The sequence below is a fragment of the Dermochelys coriacea genome, chromosome 2 (genome assembly GCF_009764565.3).
Source record: "Dermochelys coriacea isolate rDerCor1 chromosome 2, rDerCor1.pri.v4, whole genome shotgun sequence".
Classification (NCBI taxonomy): Eukaryota; Metazoa; Chordata; order Testudines; family Dermochelyidae; genus Dermochelys; species Dermochelys coriacea.
In genome coordinates this window covers 10793892-10818126 of record NC_050069.1, presented here as the reverse complement: position 1 = coordinate 10818126, position 24235 = coordinate 10793892, and the positions used below count along the sequence as shown (strand labels likewise).

At 43.2% G+C, this 24235-nt stretch overlaps 1 protein-coding gene across 5 annotated transcripts in view; it reads right to left on the bottom strand.

Annotated features, from left to right (window-relative positions):
* The window catches only part of TRAPPC9 (trafficking protein particle complex subunit 9), an 874505-nt gene that overhangs the window by 767114 nt on the left and 83156 nt on the right, over positions 1-24235 (bottom strand). For all 5 annotated transcript variants that reach the window (XM_043507302.1, XM_043507301.1, XM_038389963.2 and 2 more), the window contains exon 11: positions 18029-18174. In XM_043507302.1, coding sequence (XP_043363237.1) covers positions 18029-18174 — 146 coding nt within the window. The remainder of the gene's footprint in view (positions 1-18028; positions 18175-24235) is intronic.

Genomic DNA, 24235 nt, shown 5'->3' with positions numbered 1-24235 from the left:
GTAAGCAGTTTCTTAATACTCTTCTCAAGGGCTCCATTTCCCTTTGGGTTTTCACTAATTTGACTTCCTTCGCTGTAATGATGATTTATTCAATTATACACTAGGACTCATCTGCAAAGTAATACAAGGCAATGAACCAGGATTATTTGTAACAACTTCAATAAACTACCAGTTGTTTAGAATATCACAAGAACTATCCAGAGAAAATAAATTGTTGATTATTTTTTCTACCTATAGATAGGTAAATTAAATACATTTCTTCAAAGTACTGGCTTTTGTCATTGCTTGAAAAATGTACCTTGAATATCTTGAGTTTCTTAAAAGATGCTTACGACATGATCAGGAAGCAGTGGTGGAGCCCACAAGGCACAACAGGGGGCGGACATCCTCCTAGCACTCTTTAAATGCAAGTATGGTGCCTTTTCAAGCATAATTCTCAATTGAAAAATGACCACCAATGACCCATCCCCTCCCCAACTTAGTTAGAAAACCTGGCTTTGCTAATGGCTTTGTTCCTCTTATGCTTTGAATTAAAAAGAATTAAGACCAATAATGTAGAAGCAATTTGAGAAGTGGGTATACTTTACAATGCATATACTGAAGTGGTTTGAGCTTTCAAAGGTCACAACAAGCCTGAATATCCCCTTAGAGTGGATCACGAAACGACTAGAGGAACCAATGTGTGCGCTCTTAAATGTCTCTTGGGTACACTGGATCCCTGAATATAACAAAAAACAATTTTACTACTGACTCCAAGAATACTCTCCATTATAATCTGAGAGAGAATAATGTTGAGCTCACACAAGTTCTCTGATGGATTTGTTAAGGAATGAGAATACCAGTTATATTAAATAAGTTTGGCAAAACTCCTCAAAAAGTGAAGATTTTATCAATGAAAATCTAACTGAACAACGCACATTGTCCAGAAGGAGATGAGAGGCAGACCAGTTGAGTCTCTGGTAAAGATAAAAGGGGTAAAAAATATGGGTGATGTTATGTTACAAGTCTACTATAGACCACCAAAATCAGGAAGAGGAGGAGGATGAAGCATTTCTAGAACCAACAACAAATATCCAAAACACAAGACCAGAGCCGTCCCTTGGGTACAGCAAATCGGGGCGACCGCCCCGGGTCCCGCACTTTCAGGGGCCCCGCAGGCGGGAAGGTGAAGAGGCAAATGGGGAGGCAAGCGACAGGTGGGTGGGGGGCAAGGAGGAGCTAGGGCCTCCCGCTCCCCCCCAGTGCCACCTACCCACCAGTGGGCCCCGCCAATAAGCACCTCCTCCTCCCTCCCAGCACATACCACCTGACATAGATCAGATGTTTCACAGCATCAGGAGGTGCTGGGAGCAAAGGGGGAGGAGCGAGGGCACAGTGCACTTGGGGAAGGGGGCAGAACTGGGCAGGGCCTACACTGAGCCAGACGGGAAGCACCCCCGGCACATAGGTGCGAAGTTTCTAACGTCTCAGGCCCGGCACACCCCTAGGGATGGCCCTGCACAAGACTTTGTACTCATGGGGGACTTTAATACAGCCAAGCACAACATTTTCAATCCATTGCTAATGTACTGAAATATACTTTTTGGCAATAGCTACCTTTGAGAGTTTACAGTCATGTCACTGCATCAATGCAGCTGCGCCGATGTAAACTCTCTAGTATAGCTGCTGTAAACCAATATGAGAACTCTCCCGTCGACTTAATTAATCCACCCCCAACGAGTGGCGGTAGCTATGTCAGCAAGAGAAGCTCTCCTACCAACATAGCACTATCCACACCAGTGCTTAGGTTGGTGTAAATTATGTTCCTGAAGGGGGTGGCTTATTCACACGCCGAGTGACATAAGTTATACTGACATTAAGTGTTAGTGGAGACATTGCCTTTGTTTTAGAAAGTGGAAGCAGCAACCAGTTGGATAGCCCCATTAAACTTGATTCTAACCAATGGGGAGAAATTGGTAGCCAATATGAAGGCGTAAGGCAATTTGACCGAAAGTGATCATCATATGATCGATTTCATGATTCTAAGGAATGGAAGGAGTGAATATGGTCAATGGGCTTCAAAAAAGCAGATTAACAGACTCAGGGAAAAAAAAGAAAAGGAGTACTTGCAGCACCTTAGAGACTATCAAATTTATTTGAGCATAAGCTTTTGTGAGATACAGTGAGCTCAAATAAATCTGTTTATAAATCCCTGATTTCCGAGACCCTCCTGGCTGAGGTGATGGCCACCAGGAAAGCCACATTCCAGGACAAGTAGAGCAAGAAGCATGTCGCCAAAGGCTCATAAGGGGCCCCCATGTGTCTCGATAGTGCCAAGTTAAGGTCCCAAGACTGGATATGCTGCTTCACCTGTGGGTATAGCTTATCCAGTCCCTTAAGAAAACAGCTACAGAGCACATTAGTGAAAAATGACCTGCCATTCACCCTTAGGTGAAAGGCCGAGATAGCCACCGGGTGCACTCTAATTGAAGATACTGACAGCCCTTGCTATTTTAGGTGTGTAGCAAGTAGTCCAGAATACATGGAACTGTCGCCTGAGGGGACAAGATCCCTTTCTGGCCTCGCCAGATTGAGAAAATCTTCCATTTTGCCAGATACATAGCCCTGGAGGACGGTTTTCTGCTCTGTAACAGGACCTGCTGAACCAAGTCCGAGCATGCCAGCTCCAAGGGTTCAGCCATGGAGCTTCCAGGCTGTGAGATGGAGGGACTCTATGTTTGGATGCTGCAGATGCCTGTGATCCTGAGAGATTAGATCTGGAAATGGAGACAGGGTGATTGGTGTTTCTAAGGAGAGATTCAGGAGGGTGATAAAACAATGCTCGCGTGGCCAGGCCAGCACTATCATGATCAAGCACACCTCATCTCTTTTGACCTTCAGTAGAGCCCTGTATACGAGTGGAATACATGGAAATGCATAGAAAAAATGGTTCTTCCAGAAGATAAGCAACACATTTGAGATTGAGCCCAGACTGAGATTCTGAAAGGAGCAGAACTGTGGGCACTACCTCTTGAATTTTGTTGCAAACAGGACTACCTTGGGAGTCCAGCACCTCTGGAAAACGTCCATCACAATGTCCAAGTGCATGGACCATTTGTGGTTGGTGAAGGATCTGCTGAGACGATCCGCTGGTGCATTCTAAGCCCCTGGAAGGAAGGACTCCTGCATAACCTGCTCGATTTGTCTTGAGAATTCCCAGAGGTGGAGGGCTTCCTGGTATAGATGAGAGGAGCATGCTCCACCCTGTCTGTTTATATAGAACATCACGGTCACGTTGTCTGTAAGCAGCGACATGCACTTGCCTTCAAGGTCAGGCTGCAATGCCTGACAAGCGAGATGTACTGCTCTGAGTTCTCTCACACTGATGTGAAGTAAGAGCTCCTCCTGAGACCAGAGGCCCCCCTGAGAACTCCTAGATGAGCTCCCCAGCCCAGTTGGGAGGTGACCAGAGACATCCACGGTTGGGGTTTGGTGAATGGAACACCTGCACAGAGTGACCCCAGGTCCAACAGGAGGGAGGCCATCACATGATGGGGAAGTGTGACCACCACAGCCAAGCCGTCTTGGCCACGATGGTATGCTGATGATAGCCAGACTTGGAGCATTCTGAGTCGCAACCTCATGTACTTTACCACATACATGCAGGAAGCCATCTGCCCCAGATGCTTCACAGAGATGCTTACCATGGTGCTAGGTTCCTTTCTGAGGTTCTGTATGATTGCTCCCAGCGATTTGAATCTGGCTTCTGGAAGGAAGGCTTTGGTTTGGACAGAGTCAAGGACCATTGCTATGAATTCTATTCTTTGGGCAAGGGTCGCCTTCTGAGTGTTCAGCAACAGACCTAGCCTCTGAAAGGTTGATAGGGTTGTTGAATGTGTGCCTCCACCTCAGATCTGGACTGGCCTCTGACCAGCCAGTCAGTCATCGAGATAGGGATACACCTGCACCCTTTGCTTTCTCAGGAATGCCGCGACCACTGCCATGCACTTCATAAAGACCTGAGGGGCTGCTGACAGACCAAAGGACAGCACCGTGAACTGAGGGTGTATTGTCCTACCATGAACCGAGGGAATCTCCTGTGGTCTTGAAGAATCGAGACGTGAAAGTACTCATCTTTCGAGTCAAGAGCAGCATACCAGTCACCTAGATCCAAGTGACCGTGCAGAACTTCAGCTTCCTTATGAATTTGTTGAAGTTTTGCAGGTCTAGGATGAATCTGAGACCTCCCCGGCCTTGAGGATTAGGAAATAGTTGGAGTAAAACCCCTTGCCCCTTAACTCCAGACAAACCTCCTCTACCACTCCCAGCTGCAGAAACATTTGCACTTCTTGAATTAGAAGTTGCTCGTGGGAAGGGTCCCTAAAGAGTGATGGGGAGGGAGGGTGGAAAAGAGAGTAGGAACTGAAGTCGAGTGTATCCCAGTCTTATCGTGCGAAGCACCCAGCGGTCAGAAGTAATATGGACTCACGCCTGAAAAAAAAGTGAGATAGTCAGTCCACAAAGATAGGGGAGGAAAGATCCTGATGGTATGCCATCCTCATGGATACCTTCAAAAAGCCTGCTTGGCACCTGACCTTGGCCTGGCCAACCCTGATGTGTGGGCCAACAACGGCTGGGAGCCACCTCATGTAGTCCCTACCCTGCTTTCAATCATAGTCCTGCCTTGGCTGTGACTGGTAGAAGCGAGGCAATATCTGCAGGTTGAAGTGTTTTCTCAAAGGGGTGGGGATATGCAGACCTGAGTGTTCAACAACAGACCTAGCCTCTGAACGGTTGATAGTGTTAGTTGAACGTGTGCCTCCACCTCAGATCTGGACTGGCCTCTGAGACCTTAGTGTGGCCCTGGAGTCCTTCCAACTATGCAGCTTGGTGTCCAATTGCTTGGAAAACAAGGACGTGCCCTCAAAAGGTAGGTCCCGGATCATTTGCTGCACTCACAAGGCAGACTCGAAGCCTGTAGCCAAGAGGACCTTCTAATCACCACAGCCAAAACTATGGTCTGTGCGGCTGACCGTGTGGCCACATCCAGAGCTGCTTGCAGGGACACATTTGCTACCACCCTGTCTTCCTCAACCAAAACTGAGAACTCGACCTTGGAGTCCTGGGGCAGCAACTCTTTAAACTTCGCCAATACGCCCTGGGAGTTAAAGCTGTATCTGCTGAAGAGCACCTGCTGGTTAGCAATACAAAGCTGGAGGCTTAGGACTAGGTCCCTATTGCCCCTGCCTCTCACGCTCAGTCGCTGCAGAGACCAACAGCAACCCAGGAAAGGAAGGGTATAAAGGCACTCAAGCCTCCTGGGGGAACAAAATATTTGTGTTCCACCCTCTTTGCAGTAGGCTGCAGGGAGACTAGGGTCTGCCACAGTGCATTGACAGGTTCTATGATGGCACTGTTCAGGGGCAGGGCTACCCAGGAGGGGCCCAACAGTGCCAAAATGTCCACCAGGGCATGGGATATTTCAAAAACTTCCTCCGCCTGGATTCCCAGGTTCTGTGTCACCCGTCTCAATAGATCCTGGTGTACCCAGTGATCATCCTGTATGGGCGCAATCATGGTACCCGCCACCTCCAGTGAGGAAGAAGAGGATCCCAGAACCGGTACCAGGCCTTGCTCCTGTTGGTCAGCTCCCAAAAGGTCCCGAGGTGCTGGCTCTTGTGCCACGGTACCGGGCTCAGTGCCTTGGTTCTTTCCCTGTACTACCAGGGACGGGGACAGCAGCAAGGCCATAGTCTCGGATGCCATGGAGTATGGCCTGTGTGACTGGGGACCTTGGGCCTGATGAAAAACCCCCAGAGTCCAGATGGGCCATTGCACAGACATTTGCCACTCCTATGGGAGGTATAGGATTCCGGCTCCGATTACAAAACTGAGACTTCTCTCCCCAGGGACCATGGGGGGCGGAGCTGGATGGTACCAGTGAGCGGTGCCAGGACAGAGATGACCAGGGCTGCTACATCATGATCAGCTTTTCTTTAAATAGAACCTGGTGCCCGTAGCCACCCTCGTCTGCAGTGCCAGTTCACTTCTGGTCAGTGATGGCAGAACAAGGAAGAACAGCAGGGCCCATGCTTCCTGAACTGCCTGCCTGTTCCTCACAGAAGCCAGTGAACTGTTCACGGAAGCCGAAGTGCTTGGTGCTGAGTAGAGATGACCCAGCTCCAAAGGGCCACCTCCATTAGGAGAAACTTAAGTCTCTGGTCCATTTCTTTTTGGGTCCAGGGCTTGAAGCCTTTACAAATTCTGCAACGATCACCCAGGTGAGATTCACCCAAATACCTGAGGAAAGTTGAGTAGGGATCACTGATGGGCATAGGCTTATGGCAAGCCTTGCACAGTTTAAACCCCAGAGAAAGAGCCATGCCCCGGCACGGGGGCGGGAAGAACACCGTCAAGCAGGGTCCTACTCTCTACTCCTAGTTATCCACTTAACTGCAACTCTAACAAAAGTTTTCAACTATTTACAGGTGAATACAAAGAAGTCCACTGGGGAGAGTTGCTTGGAACTAGCTGAAGCAATATTGGAACCATTAGCAATTAGCGATTGTCACTCGTAGAAAGAAGGAACTGAGGAGGCGACGGGTCAGCAAGCTCCTATATACAGCACCATGAGGGCGCAACTCCAGGGGGCACCAAATCTGACCCAATGGATACCACTGAGGGGAAAACCTTCTAGCTACTGTGCACACATCGCACACGCACGCACGCACGCACGCACGCACACACACACCTGCATGGGAATGGACATGAGCAAGAACTCGAAAAAGTACTGGTACGTAAAGTACCGTGAGAAGAAATTTGAAGGGAAAAGGGGAGTTCAGGAGAATGGACAGTTTCTCAAAGCAACAATATTAAGAGTACTACACCAAACTATCCCGATGGGAAGGAAAGATAAGAAGAATAGTGAAAGGCCAACATGGCTCCATCAGGAGCTCTTTAATAAATAAAAAAATGAAAAATTAATCCTTCAAAAAGTGGAAACATGGAAAAAATGCTACGGAAGAGTACAAAAAAAGCACAAGCATATAGGGACAAAATCAGAAAGGCTAGGGGACAAAATGAGTTACACCTACCAAGGGACATAAAAGGGAATAAGAACAGGTCCTTCAAATACATGAGGAGCAAAAGAAAGATGAAAGGAAGTATAAAGTCGTCTAATTAGTGGGGAAGGAGAGCTGATAACTAACGACATCAAGGAAGTAGAGGTGTTTAATGACTATTTTGCTACACTCTTCACAAAAAGGTTACTGGTGACTATTCCTGGGGGAATTCTGCACCAAAAAATTAAAAATGCTGCACACAATATTTGAAAATTCTGCAAACTGCTGCATATTTTATTTGTCAAAATAACAGTATAATCATGCCAGTTAAAATTATTTTGGTAATTTATTTCAAAATATTTGTCAGCAAGTATCTCTAACAAAACAAACCCCCCCCCAAAAAAACAAAAACAAAAAAAAAGTTGCTTGTAATTATTTTTTTAACAAATAGATTCCTTACTAGGCATATTAATACAGAACTTTGTGTAATTCATTTAAATTATAATACAGTACTATATTTTCTGTACCTGTCAGAAGCAGTGCAAAGGCTTGGGGGAGTCAGGGGTAATACAGGAGCTGAGGGAGAGGGAAGAAGGAGTCTAGGAGTGAACCTAGAGAGTGTTGGGTGTGGGTGGGAGATTTTTCTTTTGGGGGGGATGGGATTATTAGGGTGCTGAGAAGCCTCCCCCATGCAGACTCTGGCTGACCCCAAGCCTCTCCCACTCAGTCAGGCATGTCTGCCCCTGTCCCTGGACCCCTCATCCCCATGGGTCTCTACAGGCCCCCCTCCCGTCCCCAGGCTCAATGCTGTCACCCCATTAGGTCCTGGGCCCATGCTCCAGTCTGTCCCCACCACTAGCCATTCTGAACTCCAAGTTGTGACTCCCAGTAGCCCTGTGTGCCCCACTCTGCCCTATCCTGGCTCTGTGGGCAGGGTGCTATGATGAACTCTACTCCTGGGGGAATTCTGCAGCACTGGACATAGAATTTTGTATTTTCCCACATAAAAATACATTTTGCCTAAAAAGTGCTACAGTTCTGCCTTTTGCCCACCAAAAACCACTGTGGCACTAGAACACCCAACATGAACACAGCTGGATGTTCTGGCACCACAGCAGCCTCTGGTGGGAAAAAGGCAGAACTGCAGCACTTTTTAGGCAAAATGTTTGTTTTTTTTGTAATGTGGGAAAATACAAAATTATGCGGGACAGATGAATTCTGCACGTCCTCAGATGTCCAGAATTTCCCCCAGGCATAATGTGATCAGATACAAAACACAATATTAACAAGGAGGAAGAAATGCAAGCCAAACAGAGAAAGTACAGGTTAAAGAATATTTAGATCAGTTAGATGTATGCTAGTTAGCAGGGCCTGACAAAATTCATCCTACGGTACTTAAGGAACTAGCTGAAGCAATATTGGAACCATTAGCAATTATCTTTGAGAACCCATGAAAGACAGGTGAAATCCCAGAGGACTGTAGAAGGGCAAACATAGCACCTATCTTAAAAAGGAGAACAATGGTAAGTTGGGGAATTGTAGACCCAGTATGCCTAATTTCAACACCTGGAAAGATACTGGAACAAATAATTAAAGAGTCAATTTGTGGGCATCTAGAGAACAACAGTTAAGGAAAAGCCAGCATGGATTTGTCAAGAACACACCATGCCAAAACAACCTAATCCCTTTGCTGAATGGAATCACTGGCCTAGTAGATTGTGGGGAAAGCAGTAGACATGATATATCTTGATTTAATAAGGCTTTTGACACAGTCCCACATGATATTCTCATAAGAAAAGTAGGGAAATGTAGTCTAGATGAATTTACTGCAAAGAGGGTGCACAAGTGGTTGAAAGACCTACTGCAAGAGTAGTTATCAATGATTTGCTGTCTAACTGGGAGGGCATATCTAAGGGGGCCCTCCAGGGGTCAGCCACTATTCAATATTTTCCTTAATAACTTGGATAATGGCATGGATAGTATGCTTATAAAATCTGCAGATGCCATCAAGCTGGGAGGGATTGCAAAAACTTTGAAGGCCAGGTTTAGAATTCAAATGGACCTGAAATGGGAGAATTGGTCTGAATTCAAAAAGATGAATTCAATAAAAGACAAGTGCAAACTACTTCACTTGGGAAGGAAAAATCAAATGCAACACTACAAAATGGGAAATAACTGGCTGGACGGTAATAGCACTGAAAAGGATCTGGAACTTATAGTGGATCACAAATTAAATAAGCGAACAATATGAAGCAGTTGCAAAAAAGGCTAATATTCTGGGGTATACTAACAGGAGAGCCAAATGTAAAATATGAGAGTTAATCATCCCACTCTACTAATCACTGGTGCTGTCTCAACCAGAGGACTGTGTCCAATTCTGGGTGTCACACTTTAGAAAATACATGGACAAATTGGAGAAAGTCCAAAAGGAGGAGAGCAACAAAAATTATACAAAATTTAGAAAACCTGACCTATGAGGAAAAGGTTAAAAAACGGGGCATGTTTAATCCTGAGAAAAGAAAACTAAGAGGGGACCTGATAACAGTCTCCAAATACGTTAAGGGTGGTTATAAACAGGATTGTGATCCATTTTTTCTCCATGTCAACTGAAGGCTTAATGTGCAGCAAGGGAGATTTAATGTCAGATATTAGGAGAATTTTTCTAACTATAAGGAGTAGTTAAGCATTGGAATAGGCTTCCAATGGGAGGTTGTGGAATCCCCATCATTGGATATTTTTAAGAACAGGTTGGACTAATACTATCAGGGATTGTCTGGGTTACTTGATCCTGGCTTAGTGCACACGGCTGGACTAGATGACTTCCTAAGGTCCCTTCCAGCTCTACATTTCTATGATTCTATGATTCTGTGTGAATTATGGCATGGAATGAAGAAAAAAGTCTACTGTTCGAATGAACAACAGTTTTTAAATCATCATCTCCCTTTTCCAACCCCCAAGGTTGGGCCAAGGTTATAAGTAGATTCCGTCCACATCTGTTTTGAGTCACCATTTGACCCTGTTGGGCATTTGTCTATACGGTTTTATATATTACACATCTCAATGAAGGGATGTTAGCTCTGCCTATAATTATATCTTCAAGGTACAGAATTTATTTTGTGATTGTTATTTATACTGTATTAGCACCTAGAGGTCCCATTCAGGGAACAAGACCCTATTGTTCCAGGACTATAAGCACCTGCCTCAAAGAGTTTACCATCTCAGTATAAAACAAGATGCAAGTTAGATACAATAAATCAGCCAAGGGAGGAAAACAAGATTTTAACAGTGAAACAATCCTGTTTAAAATGATAAACAGCACACAAAGTGCCTAACCACTGTAAGTATTTGATTGTAAAATACCTAGTACACTTGACAACAAGTGTTTCTAAGGACTGGTCTAGACACCCACTTAAGTCATTGTAAGTTATGTCACTCATGGGCGAGGAAAAAAAAAAATCACTCCCCTGAGGTAGCTTACATTGACCTAACGCAGTGTCTACACTGCACTATGTTGGCAGGATACGCTCTCCCGCTGACTAAGCTACCATCTCTTGGGGAGGCAGAGTACTGAAGTTGACAGAAGAGTGCTCTCCCATCAGTTTATCTTGTCTTCAGCAGACCCACTAAATCGATGAAGCAATTGCAGCAGTGCCAATTTAGCAGGCCAGTACAGACAAGCCGAAGAGGTCTAATAGCTAATCATCTCTAAATCAATATACTTTGAATGCTATACAAATAATAATTTAGAACATTATGATGTGAACCACACCTTATTCCCTTACAGGAATCAGAATCTCTTTCTTGAATTTAACTCAGATATAGCAATGTGTAAATTTTAAAAAATACGAACTGTTAATTCTTTCTTCTACAAATGGGAAGACTATTAAACAACAACTGTTCTTCTGACTGTTTTTTTAAGTTACTTCTTTTCAAACTAACAGTTGACAGGCCAATAAATAAGAGTTTATTGCCTGTGATAAAATTCTACTTCCGTTCTGGAACACAGATTTTTGACCAGAATTATAAATTAAACTCTATGCCTCTTAAGTACCTGCCTACACTGATACAGGACACTAGGTCAGTACTTTTCTAGCAGGAATTATGCTGAACCCCAGTTCATTCGAGAGGAGCTAACCAACGGTCAACAAAAATCCACGGTGGAGAGAGGTTAGGATCAGCTGCATCTGTAGCAATATTTCATCTTCCCAAATACAATGGGCTTGGACGAGTGGTCAATCGTAGCATATGATTTTCCAACTCAGATTTTCATTATTTCTAAACTAAATTGGGGTTTGAACCTTATTGGGGGTCAGCAGTACTTGCTTTACCCTGCAATCCTTCCATGACAAAAACTCCTGTTGACTTCACCATAGTGTTCCTGTATAATGCACATGCAGAACTTGTTCCATTATTCTATGCCACGACTCAGAATAAGAATGAGTTATCCAAGAGCAAAAATTAAGCATCAGAAATATTTCAGTAAGCCACAGTCTGATCATTAAAAACCTAGGGGCTACAACAAGTGCTGCAAGTACTCAGGATCTTTAACAATAAGGCCCATAACATTTAAGGGATTTTCAGAAGTGCCTAGGGAGAGTTAAAAGTAAATATCTCATTACAAGTCTATGAGATTTGTGCTCCTAAATTAGACACTTCTGAAAATTCCTCCCAGAGCTGACAAATTGGAAAGTCTCTGCCAAATGAATAGTACATAAAAAAAAATTATGTGCATAAAAACAGATTATAATGTAAGTGCATTTTCATCTTGAGGTTATATCAGAAGACTTGGCCTTGTTTTGTTGAAGACTTCTGCCTCCTACTCTTTGAACCATATGTTGACTTGCCTCCTCCCTAGTTCCCTCATTCTCACCCATTTCTAAAATAGCTTACTATTTTCTACCACTCCCAGAGTTCACTTCATACCTTTAACACTCCAATATCAGAAATGTCTGAACTTTTACAGAAATGTCATGGTTTCTCTGCAACTGATTCTCTGATTGCTACAGTACATAAAATTTCTGGCATCACCCTTGCCTAGGTCATTGCTGTTTATCAGATCTTAGTGTCCAATCATTGCACAATCATTTTTATTACAACCCATCAAATATAATCATCATTACAGATATTTACTTCTGATAGCATCCACAACATGCTAGGTGCATTACAAACAGAGAAGAGTACCTTGATTGGACTGCCGCATTAAGCTAATTCAGGACTGTTCCCTATAGTAAATTTTTCAATTACAAGAAATAGGCTTACTTGTGGCACCTTAGAGACTAACAAATTTATTTGAGCACAAGCTTTTGTGAGCTACAGCAAGTACTCCTTTTCTTTTTGTGAATACAGACTAACACGGCTGCTACTTTGAAAGAAATAGGCTTTTATCATTTTGCTTCAAGAGATGTATGTACAAACGTTATTCATATGTCTCTTGAAGGAGGCATATATGTAGCAGCAGCAGCACTTACCATACCTCCTCTTGGACTGATCCCAGAAAAACTCCCTCTGTTAGCCTCTCCACTGTTCGCTGCTCAACTGGTTCGCAGCTGACTGGCTTTTTATAATGGTCAGGCCCACTCAAGGCACACCAGGAACAAAGCAATTCACACTTTTCAAACAATCAAGCACACCATCAAACTGACAAACTGTTCCCACAACAGACACTCAGATACTCACCAACACAGCCCCACTAATGCAGCACTTAGCGTACCTCCTCTCAGACAGATCCCAGGCAGACTCCCTCTGTTAGCCTCTCTGCTGTTCGTTTCTCAGCTGGTTCGCACTAAACTTGGAGGAGTGGTCGATACGCAGATGACACTAAACTGGGAGGAGTGGTAGATATGCTGGAGGGGAGGGATAGGATATAGAGGGACCTAGATAAATTAGAGGATTGGGCCAAAAGAAATCTGATGAGGTTCAACTAGGATACGTGCAGAGTGCTGCACTCAGGACGGAAGAATCCCATGCACTGCTACAGACTAGGAACCGAATGGCTAGGCAACTGTTCTGCAGAAAAGGACCTAGGGTTTACAGTGGACGAGAAGCTGGATACAAGTCAACAGTGTGCCCTTGTTGCCAAGAAGGCCAATGGCATTTTGAGCTGTATAAGTAGGGGCACTGCCAGCAGATCGAGGGACATGATCATTCCCCTCTATTCGACATTGGTGAGGCCTCATCAAGAGTACTGGGTCCAGTTTTGGGCCCCACACTACAAGAACGATGTGGAAAAATTGGAAAGCGTCCAGCAGAGGGCAACAAAAATGATTAGGGGACTGGAACACATGACTTATGAGGAGAGGCTGAGGGAACTGGGATTGTTTAGTCTGCGGAAGAGAAGAATGAGGGGGGATTTGATAGTTGCTTTCAACTACCTGAAAGGGGATTCCAAAGAGGATGGATCTAGACTGTTCTCAGTGGTAGCAGATGACAGAACGAGGAGTAATAGTCTCAAGTTGCAGTTGGGGAAGTTTAGGTTGGATATTAGGAAAAACTTTTTCACTAGGAGGGTGGTAAAGCACTGGAATGCATTACCAAGGGAGGTGGTGCAATATCATTCCTTTGAGGTTTTTAAGGTCAGGCTTGACAAAGCCCTGGCTGGGATGATTTAGTTGGGGATTGGTCCTGCTTTGAGCAGGGGGTTGGACAAGATGACCTCCTGAGGTCCCTTCCAACCCTGATACTCTATGATTCTATGTATACATACATGGGGCTTGACCCTGAAAGGTGCTGAACATACTCCACTCCCACTGAAGCTGTCACCTTGCAAAATCAAGTCCCCAGTTTGTAAAATGCAATTAACACCTTAAAACAAGCTTATCAGATACAGTAATGCATCTCCTATATAAGGTAAGTATAATTACAAAAAACCACTGAGATTGAAGTTTATATTAATACCATCTAAATTCCTCCTTCTAGCATAAATTCTATATGCATTATTTTAGGTCCGACTCCAACTTCTTTTTATACAAAAAGATATGGTAAAATTTTCCACAACACATTTCTAAACAAAGCAAGTTTCTGTAAACTAGCCACCATTTGTTTAATCTTGTATCATTCTGTTGATTTTCTGTAGAAGTCACTTCAACATAAAATAAGAACATTTTAAAGGAATTTATTTATATTTCTGTCAAATATGGTTGCTCAAGTTTCTAAATGAGAGACTAGCTGCAGCCCATGCAAATTTGTTGTTACCGCTTTCTTACTTACCTAAGCAATTACCCAAATTTGCAGTCCTGTGGATTGTTTTGGTTAAGAGCAGAAATTGACAGTCAGATATTTCTCTGATGCAATCCTGTTTACTTAAAAAGAATGAACATAACGTCCTGTTTCCCTGAACATGGCAGCAATTTGACAACAGGAGACGATATCTTTGATCATAGTATCAAGTCCCTTTTCTAGACAGTTAATGAAAGGCATACTCATTTCTTGGGGTCATACCACTAGTGCTTTTATGGCCTTAGGCTTGTCTACACTACAGAGCCTTTGCCAGTATAGCAGTGCCAGTAGAGCCCCTTAATGGAGATGCAGCACAATCCAACAGGTAGTCTTCTGCCAGCACAGCTATCCACTTCCAGGAACAACATTAGCTAAGCCAACAAGCACTCTTTTGTCAGCACAGTTGCATCTACACCAGGGTTTTGCCATCAGGCAGAGGGTGGTTTTTTTTTTTCTACATGCCAAACAGACACAGCTATGCTAACAAAACTGCGTAGTGTAAACTAAACATTTGTCTTTTGCTTCCTGCCACTTCTCTCTCTCACACCCCTTACCCATCAATGTACTAGCCTTTGTATTCGCTATATATTAATCCCCAGGAAAACACCTTGTACCACATGGTTCAGCTTCTACTCTGGCCCTACCATGTGATTGTGTTTTGGGTGCTGCTCCTACTGTTTCCGTTATCTCATTCCATTTACATTTAGATCCATCAAATTCAATGAGATTCAACCCAATCCATAACGCTATTTTAAATTTGGACTCTGCATTTTCTAATTTTAGAAGAAACTATTTTCCTTAGTAATACCATCTTAAAAGCAGAGGATCTGATTTAAAGGCAGCTAACTGTCAAAAAAAAAATTGACAGTCAAACCTGTCACATGGACTACTTCCTTACCTTTTCTCTTAGAAATTTTACAAGCTCACTCTCTCATATTAGGCCTACTGCCAGGATTACAAAACAACAGTGCTGCCAAACATTATTTGGACTCTATTCATATTCATTTTTTCCTATTTCCTGAGCCTCAGGAGGTTTTATAAGAGAAACTTAGTTTCCAAGCAAATGCAGTCAAGATACTGACAGAATCTGCTCTTTTATGAGTTAAAAGGACCCCTCTGCACATGAAGTGTAGCATCTTTTTCAGAATTATGAGATAAGAAACATTTTAATTTGCTAAAATTTAATTGGAAATCTGATGTCACTGGGAAGAAGAGACAAACAAGGCAAAGTACAATCTGGTTCAACATAAACTACATCTTTAGTGACAATCTATACTATTAGTTGACAGTTCCTAAACTCTTGCAAAGGCTGTATCCTAAACGGAAAAACTAGCAAAAGAAATTAAGGTATATTAGTAACACTATTTAAAAGTGGTTTTATTCACACCTTTTAGAATTGCAAGCATATCTAAGGAAGGAGACAAGTTTACATGTTGGGCTTTTTCACATTCCTCTTAATAAGACCTGGGAAGTATTTGTTTGGTTTTGTTTTTAATTGGGCTTGTTCTCTCATTTGAATATAAAGGTGGTCTGAAAGTTTGTCATTATAATTTATTTTATCATGTTTCTTTTTTATTTTAAAAAAATTAGGAATATCCATTCTGATCCTCCACAGAGAACTTCTTTTGCGTCGTTAGAGGCAGTCTCCACACTACGATTGTGTTGCAAAAGTTATCAACTATTGCAGCTTCATAGGTAGTAGCAATGGTGGGAGCCCTAAAATCCAACAGCCATTCAGCATGTGTACTCTGAACTCTCAGTCTTAACTGGTTCTTTACAATAGATATTCTTTGAAACATAGGTGTATGCAGTGTTGTAGCTATGTTGGTCCCAAGGTATTAGAGAGACAAGGCAGATGAGGTAATTTTTTTTTGGACCAACTTCTGTTGGTGAGAGGGTCACGCTTTCAAGCTTACACAGCTTAAATGAAGAGCCACTCTGTGTAAACTCAAAAACTTGTCTCTCTCACCAGCAGAAGTTGATCCAATAAAAGGTATTACCTCACCCACCTTATCTTGCTAATATTTGGGACCAACAGAGCTTCAACAACACTATATACAACAACAGAAGATGTTGAATTTTGCCATCGGAAAAGGAAACTCCACAACATGAAAAGGAAGCAAAACAACAGCTACACCTACTCCTTAAGCAAATGCAAGAAACAAAACATCATCCTATGACAATCTGTACATCTATGTTCACCCCTTTTAGAGGATTATGGTAAATCTTCTACAAAGTATGCCTTGTGCAATTTCATTTGAAAACTCGTGATTTGCTGATCATCATTATCCTGGTAAAATGTGTGTGACAACACTGTATGTAAAATTTTGGGACTCTACTATGAGATATTTCTGGAACATGTCCCAACCTGTTCTGGAAATCAGTCACAAACCAATTTCCCAGAGACAAAAGGCTAGCCAACGCCTCAGAGAATGAGATTAAATGAACCATCATCTGATTAAGTGGTCACTCTTCGGCAGGACAGCACGTGGGCAAAAAAAGCCTATATTTTGACAAACAAGTAGCTTAAGATTCTTGTCTACACAGCCTGTAATGTCTCCTGAACAACAGTTGGAGATGGTTCTTGTGCAAGAGAAATGGCTGTAAGGGCAGAGAGTAAATGCCTCAAAATCATCTCTCCGCCAACATCATCAACAACACTTGAACAAGAAAGGAAGCAACATTGGACTGGGGGGAGATCCTGACTGAAGGATTCAACCAGTAAGACTGCTGGAACTTGTTGTGAGAGAGACCTTTACTTTGAATTCACTTAGCTTGTTAAGTTAGGTATTAGCTGTGTTTTATCTTTTATTTCTCTTTTTTTCTTATTATTTCCAATTCTGACTTATGCCTCATTACTTGTAATCACTCCAAATCTATCTTTTTGTAGTTAGTAAATCTCTTATTGTTTTAGCAAAACCAATGTATTTGGACTGAAGCGTTTGGGAAACTCCATCTGAGATAACAGGATTTGAGCATATCATTTTCTATTAATGAGATACAGACTTGATATAAGTTTGCATTGTTCAGAAGGGTGCTGGGCAGTACAAGTCACACACATTTCTGGGAGAAAGTCTGGGATTTGGAATTTGCAGATGTTACCTTGCAGTGTAATTCAAAGTGCCTGGCTATAGCACTCATACTATATAGCTGGGAGTGATTTACATGCAGGAGGCTGTGGGTGAGCAGACAAGGAGTGGTTGCTCTCATAGCAACATAGTGTAAAAGGCACCCCAGGTTGTAGAATTGAGGGGACAGAGCTGTCCATCAGTCCAAATTGTATCCTGAGTAATGTCACACATCCCCAGAGGTCTCACCACCTATAACCCTCTGACCACTACTTACAACTCCAAATATGTAGAAGAGAGACCTGACGTGCTCTGTATAAACTCAAAAGCTTCTCTCTCTCACCAACAGAAGCTGGCCCAATAAAAGATATTACCTCACCCACCTGTGTCTCTAATATCCTGGGACCAACACAGCTACGACTACACTACATAAGAGTATTTGTGACATAATTCAAGATCTAAAACAGCTTTTTTATCTAATTCATTTCCCCTAACAAGATTATTAGGTTGAGTGCTTATTGATTTGCTTGAAAAAAATCACCCAAGGATAAGAAAATAAGTTGAAATCAGTTAACATTTCTTCTCCACTGAAAGCTTTATCCCCAAGTATGATGCTTTTTTGAGTAATTCCTTAAATTCCTGATCCGTATGTGGAGTCAAGCCATGGAAGCAGCAGTTACAAGAAAGCTTGGACCATACTCTTACCTATTTTCTTACTTCGCTCTTCTCCACGATTGTGTGGAATAATTGGAGAGTATATGAAGGGACTTTTGGTTGACATGTTCTGACCCAACAAACTTTTCATTTTCTGTGGCCGAAGACTGATGGGGAGATTCAAGAGTTTCACAGATCTGTTAAATAAAAATTTAAACAGCATTTTTAAACTGATTATTTTTACTTTAAGGGAATTGTTTGCAAATACTGATTACTCCTTACATTTTTAAAATGAATATGGTGATTATAATGGGGTGGAAAAAGAAATATAAAGTAAACCAAGGGTCTGAAGGAAAACCAAATAGCATTTCAGAGGCAAAATTGCAAACAAGTATAAAATCAGAAAAGTATAATGAGGAAAAGGTACCAAAGAAAAAATGTAGAGGATCATCATTTCTTTAAGAAAGTGACCTGGACAAAGATTAGTAAGTCCAGTGATTTAAAATGTATGAAATTTAGGTAGCTAAGCATTGATGATGGATTCTCTAAGCCCCACAAGCCAAGCCTCTGAAGGGGGAGTCTAAAGTTTGCAGCAATAAGCACTGAACAACGAGCAGCTTTGCTTGCAGTTAGCACAGAGTTTTTGAGCCCAGCTAGAACTTGGATAGAACTGCTATTGTGACAACTAGGGATTACAAATTTACCCTGATTATGTGCTCAACAGTAAAAGGTGAGTGAAAGTTCATAAGATGTCACAATAACCTATAATAAATGTTGATGGGAAAAGATGATCAATACACCTTTCAAGACCCATGGGTCATACACATGCCTATTACAACATGTGGTATACCTCATCCAGTGCACTAAATGCCCAAATAACTACGTGGGTGAAACGAGACTATCACTACACTCAGATTAAGTCTCACAGGAAAAAAGAACAAACAAAAAACAACACACCATATCACCTATGGGCCAACCGTGTTCACTATCTGACCTCTCAGTCCTCATCCTCAAAGGAAACCTTCAAAAACAATCCTGGGAGCTTAAATTTATAATTTTCCTAGACACTAAAAATTATGGAATTGAAGGAGACACTGGCTTTATGGTTTATTAAAACGATCTGTAACCCACTAATGCCCTTTTTTATCCTATTGCTGGAGAGATATTAACAGGCCATTTCACCTTGAATCATCTCTTAGAATGTGTGTTAACTACTTACGCTAAGCAATCTGTTGCATCTTGTATTTAGTTGTTACATTCTGGGTATGTCTACTCATGCACCACCGTAGTGCTTCAGTGTAGACACTGAGATTCTCCCATTGGCGTAGTTAATCCACCTCCCTGAGAAGAGGTAGCTGGATCAACAGAAGAATCCCTCTATCAACCTAGCATTGTCCACACCGGGGGTCAGGTCAGCATAGCTATGTCTCTCAGGGGGTGTGGATTTTTCACTCCCCAAGAGACAGATATGCCCATGTAAATTCCCAGTGTTGACCAGCCCAGTGAATATCTTTTCCAGAACTGAAGAAAAGCTCTCTAATTTGAAAGCTTGTCTCTTTTATTGGAGAGTCCAATAAAAAAAAATTACCTCACCCACCTTGTCTCTAAAAAGCAAGACAGAAAGATTGAATTAGTTCAAACAAAAAGGCCTCCTGTTATAACTTAAGGACTGCATTAAGATCATGCTTGGTAAACATGAAAAGCATGGAATGGAATGAAATGAGTCAATCAAAATTGGTGTTTCAGGAACTAGGCCTATTGATGGACAAAATAATGAGAGGACAGACTTTCTCCCAACACACTCTTTTGGGGTTCTTTAAAAGAAAATACTTTGAGGAAAAATTGGCAGAAGCAGCATCTGTCTGCCAACAACTACTGTAGCGAGCATTATCATCATGCCTGCCATCTCTCACCATCCCCTGGAACCCCTGGACTGTCTTCATCCTACCAGACCAGGCCAGAGATATGGATCCAGATATCACCACCAACTCCACTGGTTCAGGCTAAATCTCAAATACCACCTGGGATGCAAAGCCACCTTCAGGACAAGTTGTGGCTTTGCTTTTTTCCCTTTTGGTGTAGATCCCTGGTGTCCCTGTCTCTCTCTTTCATTAGCATCAGAGACTACCATGGAGCCCAGAGGAAGATGGTTATGAAAATGTTTGAATGCTTCCACCCTTTTTGCAGTGGGAAACAGGGAAATCAGGGCCTGCTATAAAGCCTTGACTGGCTCCAGAATAGCCTCGTTAATAGGAAGATCTCCCTAGAACAGAAGTCCCTCAACTGTGGGGTGCCCAGGGCCCCAGCTGCCAACTCCAGCCCCTGGCTGAAGCTCCGCTCCTGGCCCCACCCCCATCCCCAGTTGTGGCCCCAGTATCAGTCCCCTTATCTCTGTCCTCATATCCCCTCCCCCTTCCAGAGCTGTGGTCCCACTCCCAGCCCCAGGGGAGGGGGGGGATCTCTACTCCAGATGCTAATGAACCTATGCCTGCACACACCCAGCTCAGAAGTTATTAGACCAATTCTAGTAATGAATTCTTGATTGATATCCAAAATACTGAAGCAGCCTAATTGCACAGTAAGCTCCCTGGAAGAAACCACCACCCATAGCCAAGAGTGATCATCTCCTAGTGTCTAGAGAAAACCCTTGAGTCATCAGTTTACCCATAAACAAATCTAGTCTTCTCCCTTGAACCATTGTTGTTTCTCTACAAAAACCCCTACTTATGCCCAAGTGTTCTGATGCATGGACCCAAACTCTGCCTCAGTTCCACTAGGACTTCATCTCCTGACTGACCGTGCTGGGGGCTCTGCCTGTCTCCAGCACTCAGGACCCTGAGCTACCACCATCACCTGGGAACCCCACAGTTCAAGCCGCATGGAGTGGGTGAGATCCCTCCCTCTCTCTCTGTTTTCCTTTCTACCTCAGGTATTAACCTTTAATAATGTAACTATTATGTTTGTTTAGCCCTCCTTGTGTAGTTATTAGTATTATTCAATAAATATGGTTTTATGGTTAAGCTGGTTGCTTCTCTCTCTCTGAACTTCACTCGTGTGTTTTTAACTCCCCATTTACTCTGCAGCAACGGTTCTTTTACCTAAACTAAAGATTCCTGTAGCGCCCAAAAATACTGTGGGGTTTGCTCATCAAGTGGGTTACTACCAGTACAATTGTAATGTGAAAGTGGGAATAGGGACGTGCTGAACCTGTGGCATATAAGGGTGGCAGCTTGAAAGTGCTGCTTGACCCAGCCCATTGAGTAAAGAGACATATAAGGGGGTCAGCTTGAGAGTGCTGAGTCACCAGATCCACTCAGACTTGCTCTGTTAGTGTGTGTGTGTGTGTGTGTGTGTGTGAGTGTGAGAGAGAGAGAGAGAGATCATCTGATTCTGGGGCTGGAGGAACCCAGCCTTGGGGAATCTAGGTCCTGCAGTATAGCTCCATTGGGAGGGGACTTGCATAAGGGAGAAGCAGAGCTCCATATGAAAACACATGTGACAAGAAGTACGTTGATAGAATTACAGCAACATCCCACCCCAAAGAGTAGCCCTAATAAATGAGCTTACCCCAAAATAATGGGAAAAACTGGTAACAGTTCTGCAGTACTAAAAGCTGCATCAGCACTTCAGGGATCAGTCTAAACAGACCCATTCCTGCACTCTGGAGTCAGCAACCCTTCCTGGCTTAAGGACTGCGCCTGGGAATGCCTCAATGTCCTGGCCTTCAATCAGTGCTTTCACCACAGATTTCGAAGACCCCAGTATCAAATCTTTAGAAGACTTACGTTGTCTCTTCTTCAGCACCAGCTATGATAATATTGCTTCTTGACCCAGTCAGATTAGGGGAGCACTCCTAACAGATTCAGAACATGCTCAGTACCACCTATGAGAAGGAAGGCGCCAATGGCAGGCAAAGTGCAGACTCCATAAGCAGATACTTGGATTTGGCTGGCCTATCCTTTTGATCAGGGCTTGAACACCCCAACAAGTGAGACATATGTCAGTCACATGCGCCTCCCCCAGACACTTACGGTGGCTGGGGTGTGGGTCACTAACTGGCATAGACTTGTTACATGAGTGACAAGACTTGAAGCCAAGAGAATGAGGCATGGATCCAATACCTGTACTGGTACCCAAACGGGAACCGGTGACCCCACTCTACAAAATATTAATCTTAACAGTCTTATATCTAAACTATGTACAAATACAATAATCTAGACTAAAAACCAACACAACAGGTACTACATACACTAAAGAGGATAAGACTTGCACAGGATAGCAGCTCCAACAACTGACACTGGAATTAGGAAGGAGCTGAGAGGGACTGGCAGCGGTTCCACCCTTTATACCTGCATGTAGTAGCACAAGGCAGCAGAGAGTGCTCACAGTGCCTCGAAAGTGTACTACTACAGGAGAAATTTCTGACTGTTGTACACAAGGCACACACTACCCCTACCGTAGAATGGACATGTGCAATCACTTCAAGAAGAACCGGTCTGTAGAAGTAGTTACTGAGGGGAGAAAGACCTTGTCCTCTTTGCTGGAGTCTTTCCCTGCTTAGATCATTGTTTCCCATAATCCCCGGGTTTAAATGCTTTGATTCAATCCCCAGTATAGACAGGAGAGAAACAGTGGACTCTTGGTACACTAAATAAGACTCATCAACTTTGACAAATGTCTTTAAAGGATAAGATGAAAGCAAAGATCTGGGCTTTCAATTTAGCATTTGACATTTCAGAACTAAATTCACTTGTGCTTCTTTAAGGGGTCAAGAAACTAAAACTTCCCCTATATGGATAAGTTTCACATTCCCTCCTAGTCGAGGCAATAAATTTAACACAAAGAAAGCAACTCTGAAGCAAAAACCTGACAGCATGGGCACTTCAAGCATTGTAAGTGTTGGTCAATAAGCAACATCTTGCTACTGCAAGATGCACTTCTTTAAAAATCTGAATGTTCCTCAAGATTGCCAATTTTGTTCTAATGCTAACCAAATACTACCCAATAGTAAAAAAAAAAAAATCTAAATGATATCCTGAATTCCTTACTCCACAACTACAATTTGTGAAGAAACAGGATAACAACTCAGGAGTGCGATTCCATGACCATTTTGACAGCCAAGAAGAGAAGAACTGGGGACAGCTAAATGAAAGTGTTAATTTACTGACACTTGGAACATTCAGATTTCTAGTCCAAGTGTGGGTTCTTCATAATGGTTTATAATTCAGTGTTTCCATTACTTGTGAGCCACAGTACGCCCTTCCGAGAATGGAGATCTACAGAGGCAATTTAATGAGGAAAAAAGCTTGCTGTGTTTTTTCCAATACCAACAACCCTTGCTCAAAATAACTGTGTGTATTACCTAAATGAATAAGTTCCCCTTGGGGCTCATTGATAAATAAGTTAATTTAGCCCTGGTCTACACTAAGCGTTGAGGTCGATTTTAGCAGAGTTAAAATCGATGTAACCCTGCACCCGTCCACATGATGAAGCCCTTTTTTTTTTTTTTTTAGACTTAAAGGGCTCTTAAAATCCATTTCCTTACTCCACCCCCGACAAGGGGATTAGCGCTGAAATCAGTTTTGCTGGGTCGAATTTGGGGTACTGTGGACGCAATTAGATGGTATTGGCCTCCGGGAGCTATCCCAGAGTGCTCCATTGTGACCACTCTGGACAGCACTCTCAACTCAGATGCACTAACCAGGTAGACAGAAAAAGGCCCGCGAACTTTTGAATTTCAATTTCCTGTTTGGCCAATGTGGCAAGCTGCAGGTGACCATGCAGGAGTCCCTGAATCGCAGAAGAGCTCCAGCATGGACCGAACGGGAGGTATGGGATCTGATCGCTGTATGGGGAGAGGAATCCATGCTATCAGAACTACGTTCCAGTTTTCGAAATGCCAAAACATTTGTCAAAATCTCCCAGGGCCTGAAGGACGGAGGCCGTAACAGGGACCCGAAGCAGTGCCGCGTGAAACTTAAGGAGCTGAGGCAAGCCTACCGGAAAACCAGAGTGGCGAACGGCCGCTCCGGGTCAGAGCCCCAAACATGCCGCTTCTATGATGAGCTGCATGCCATTTTAGGGGGTTCAGCCACCAATACCCCAGCCGTGTTGTTTGACTCCTTCAGTGGAGATGGAGGCAACATGGAAACAGGTTTTGGGGACGAGGAAGACGATGATGAGGAGGTTGTAGATACCTCACAGCAAACAAGCAGAGAAACCGGTTTTCCCCGACAGCTAGGAACTGTTTCTCACTCT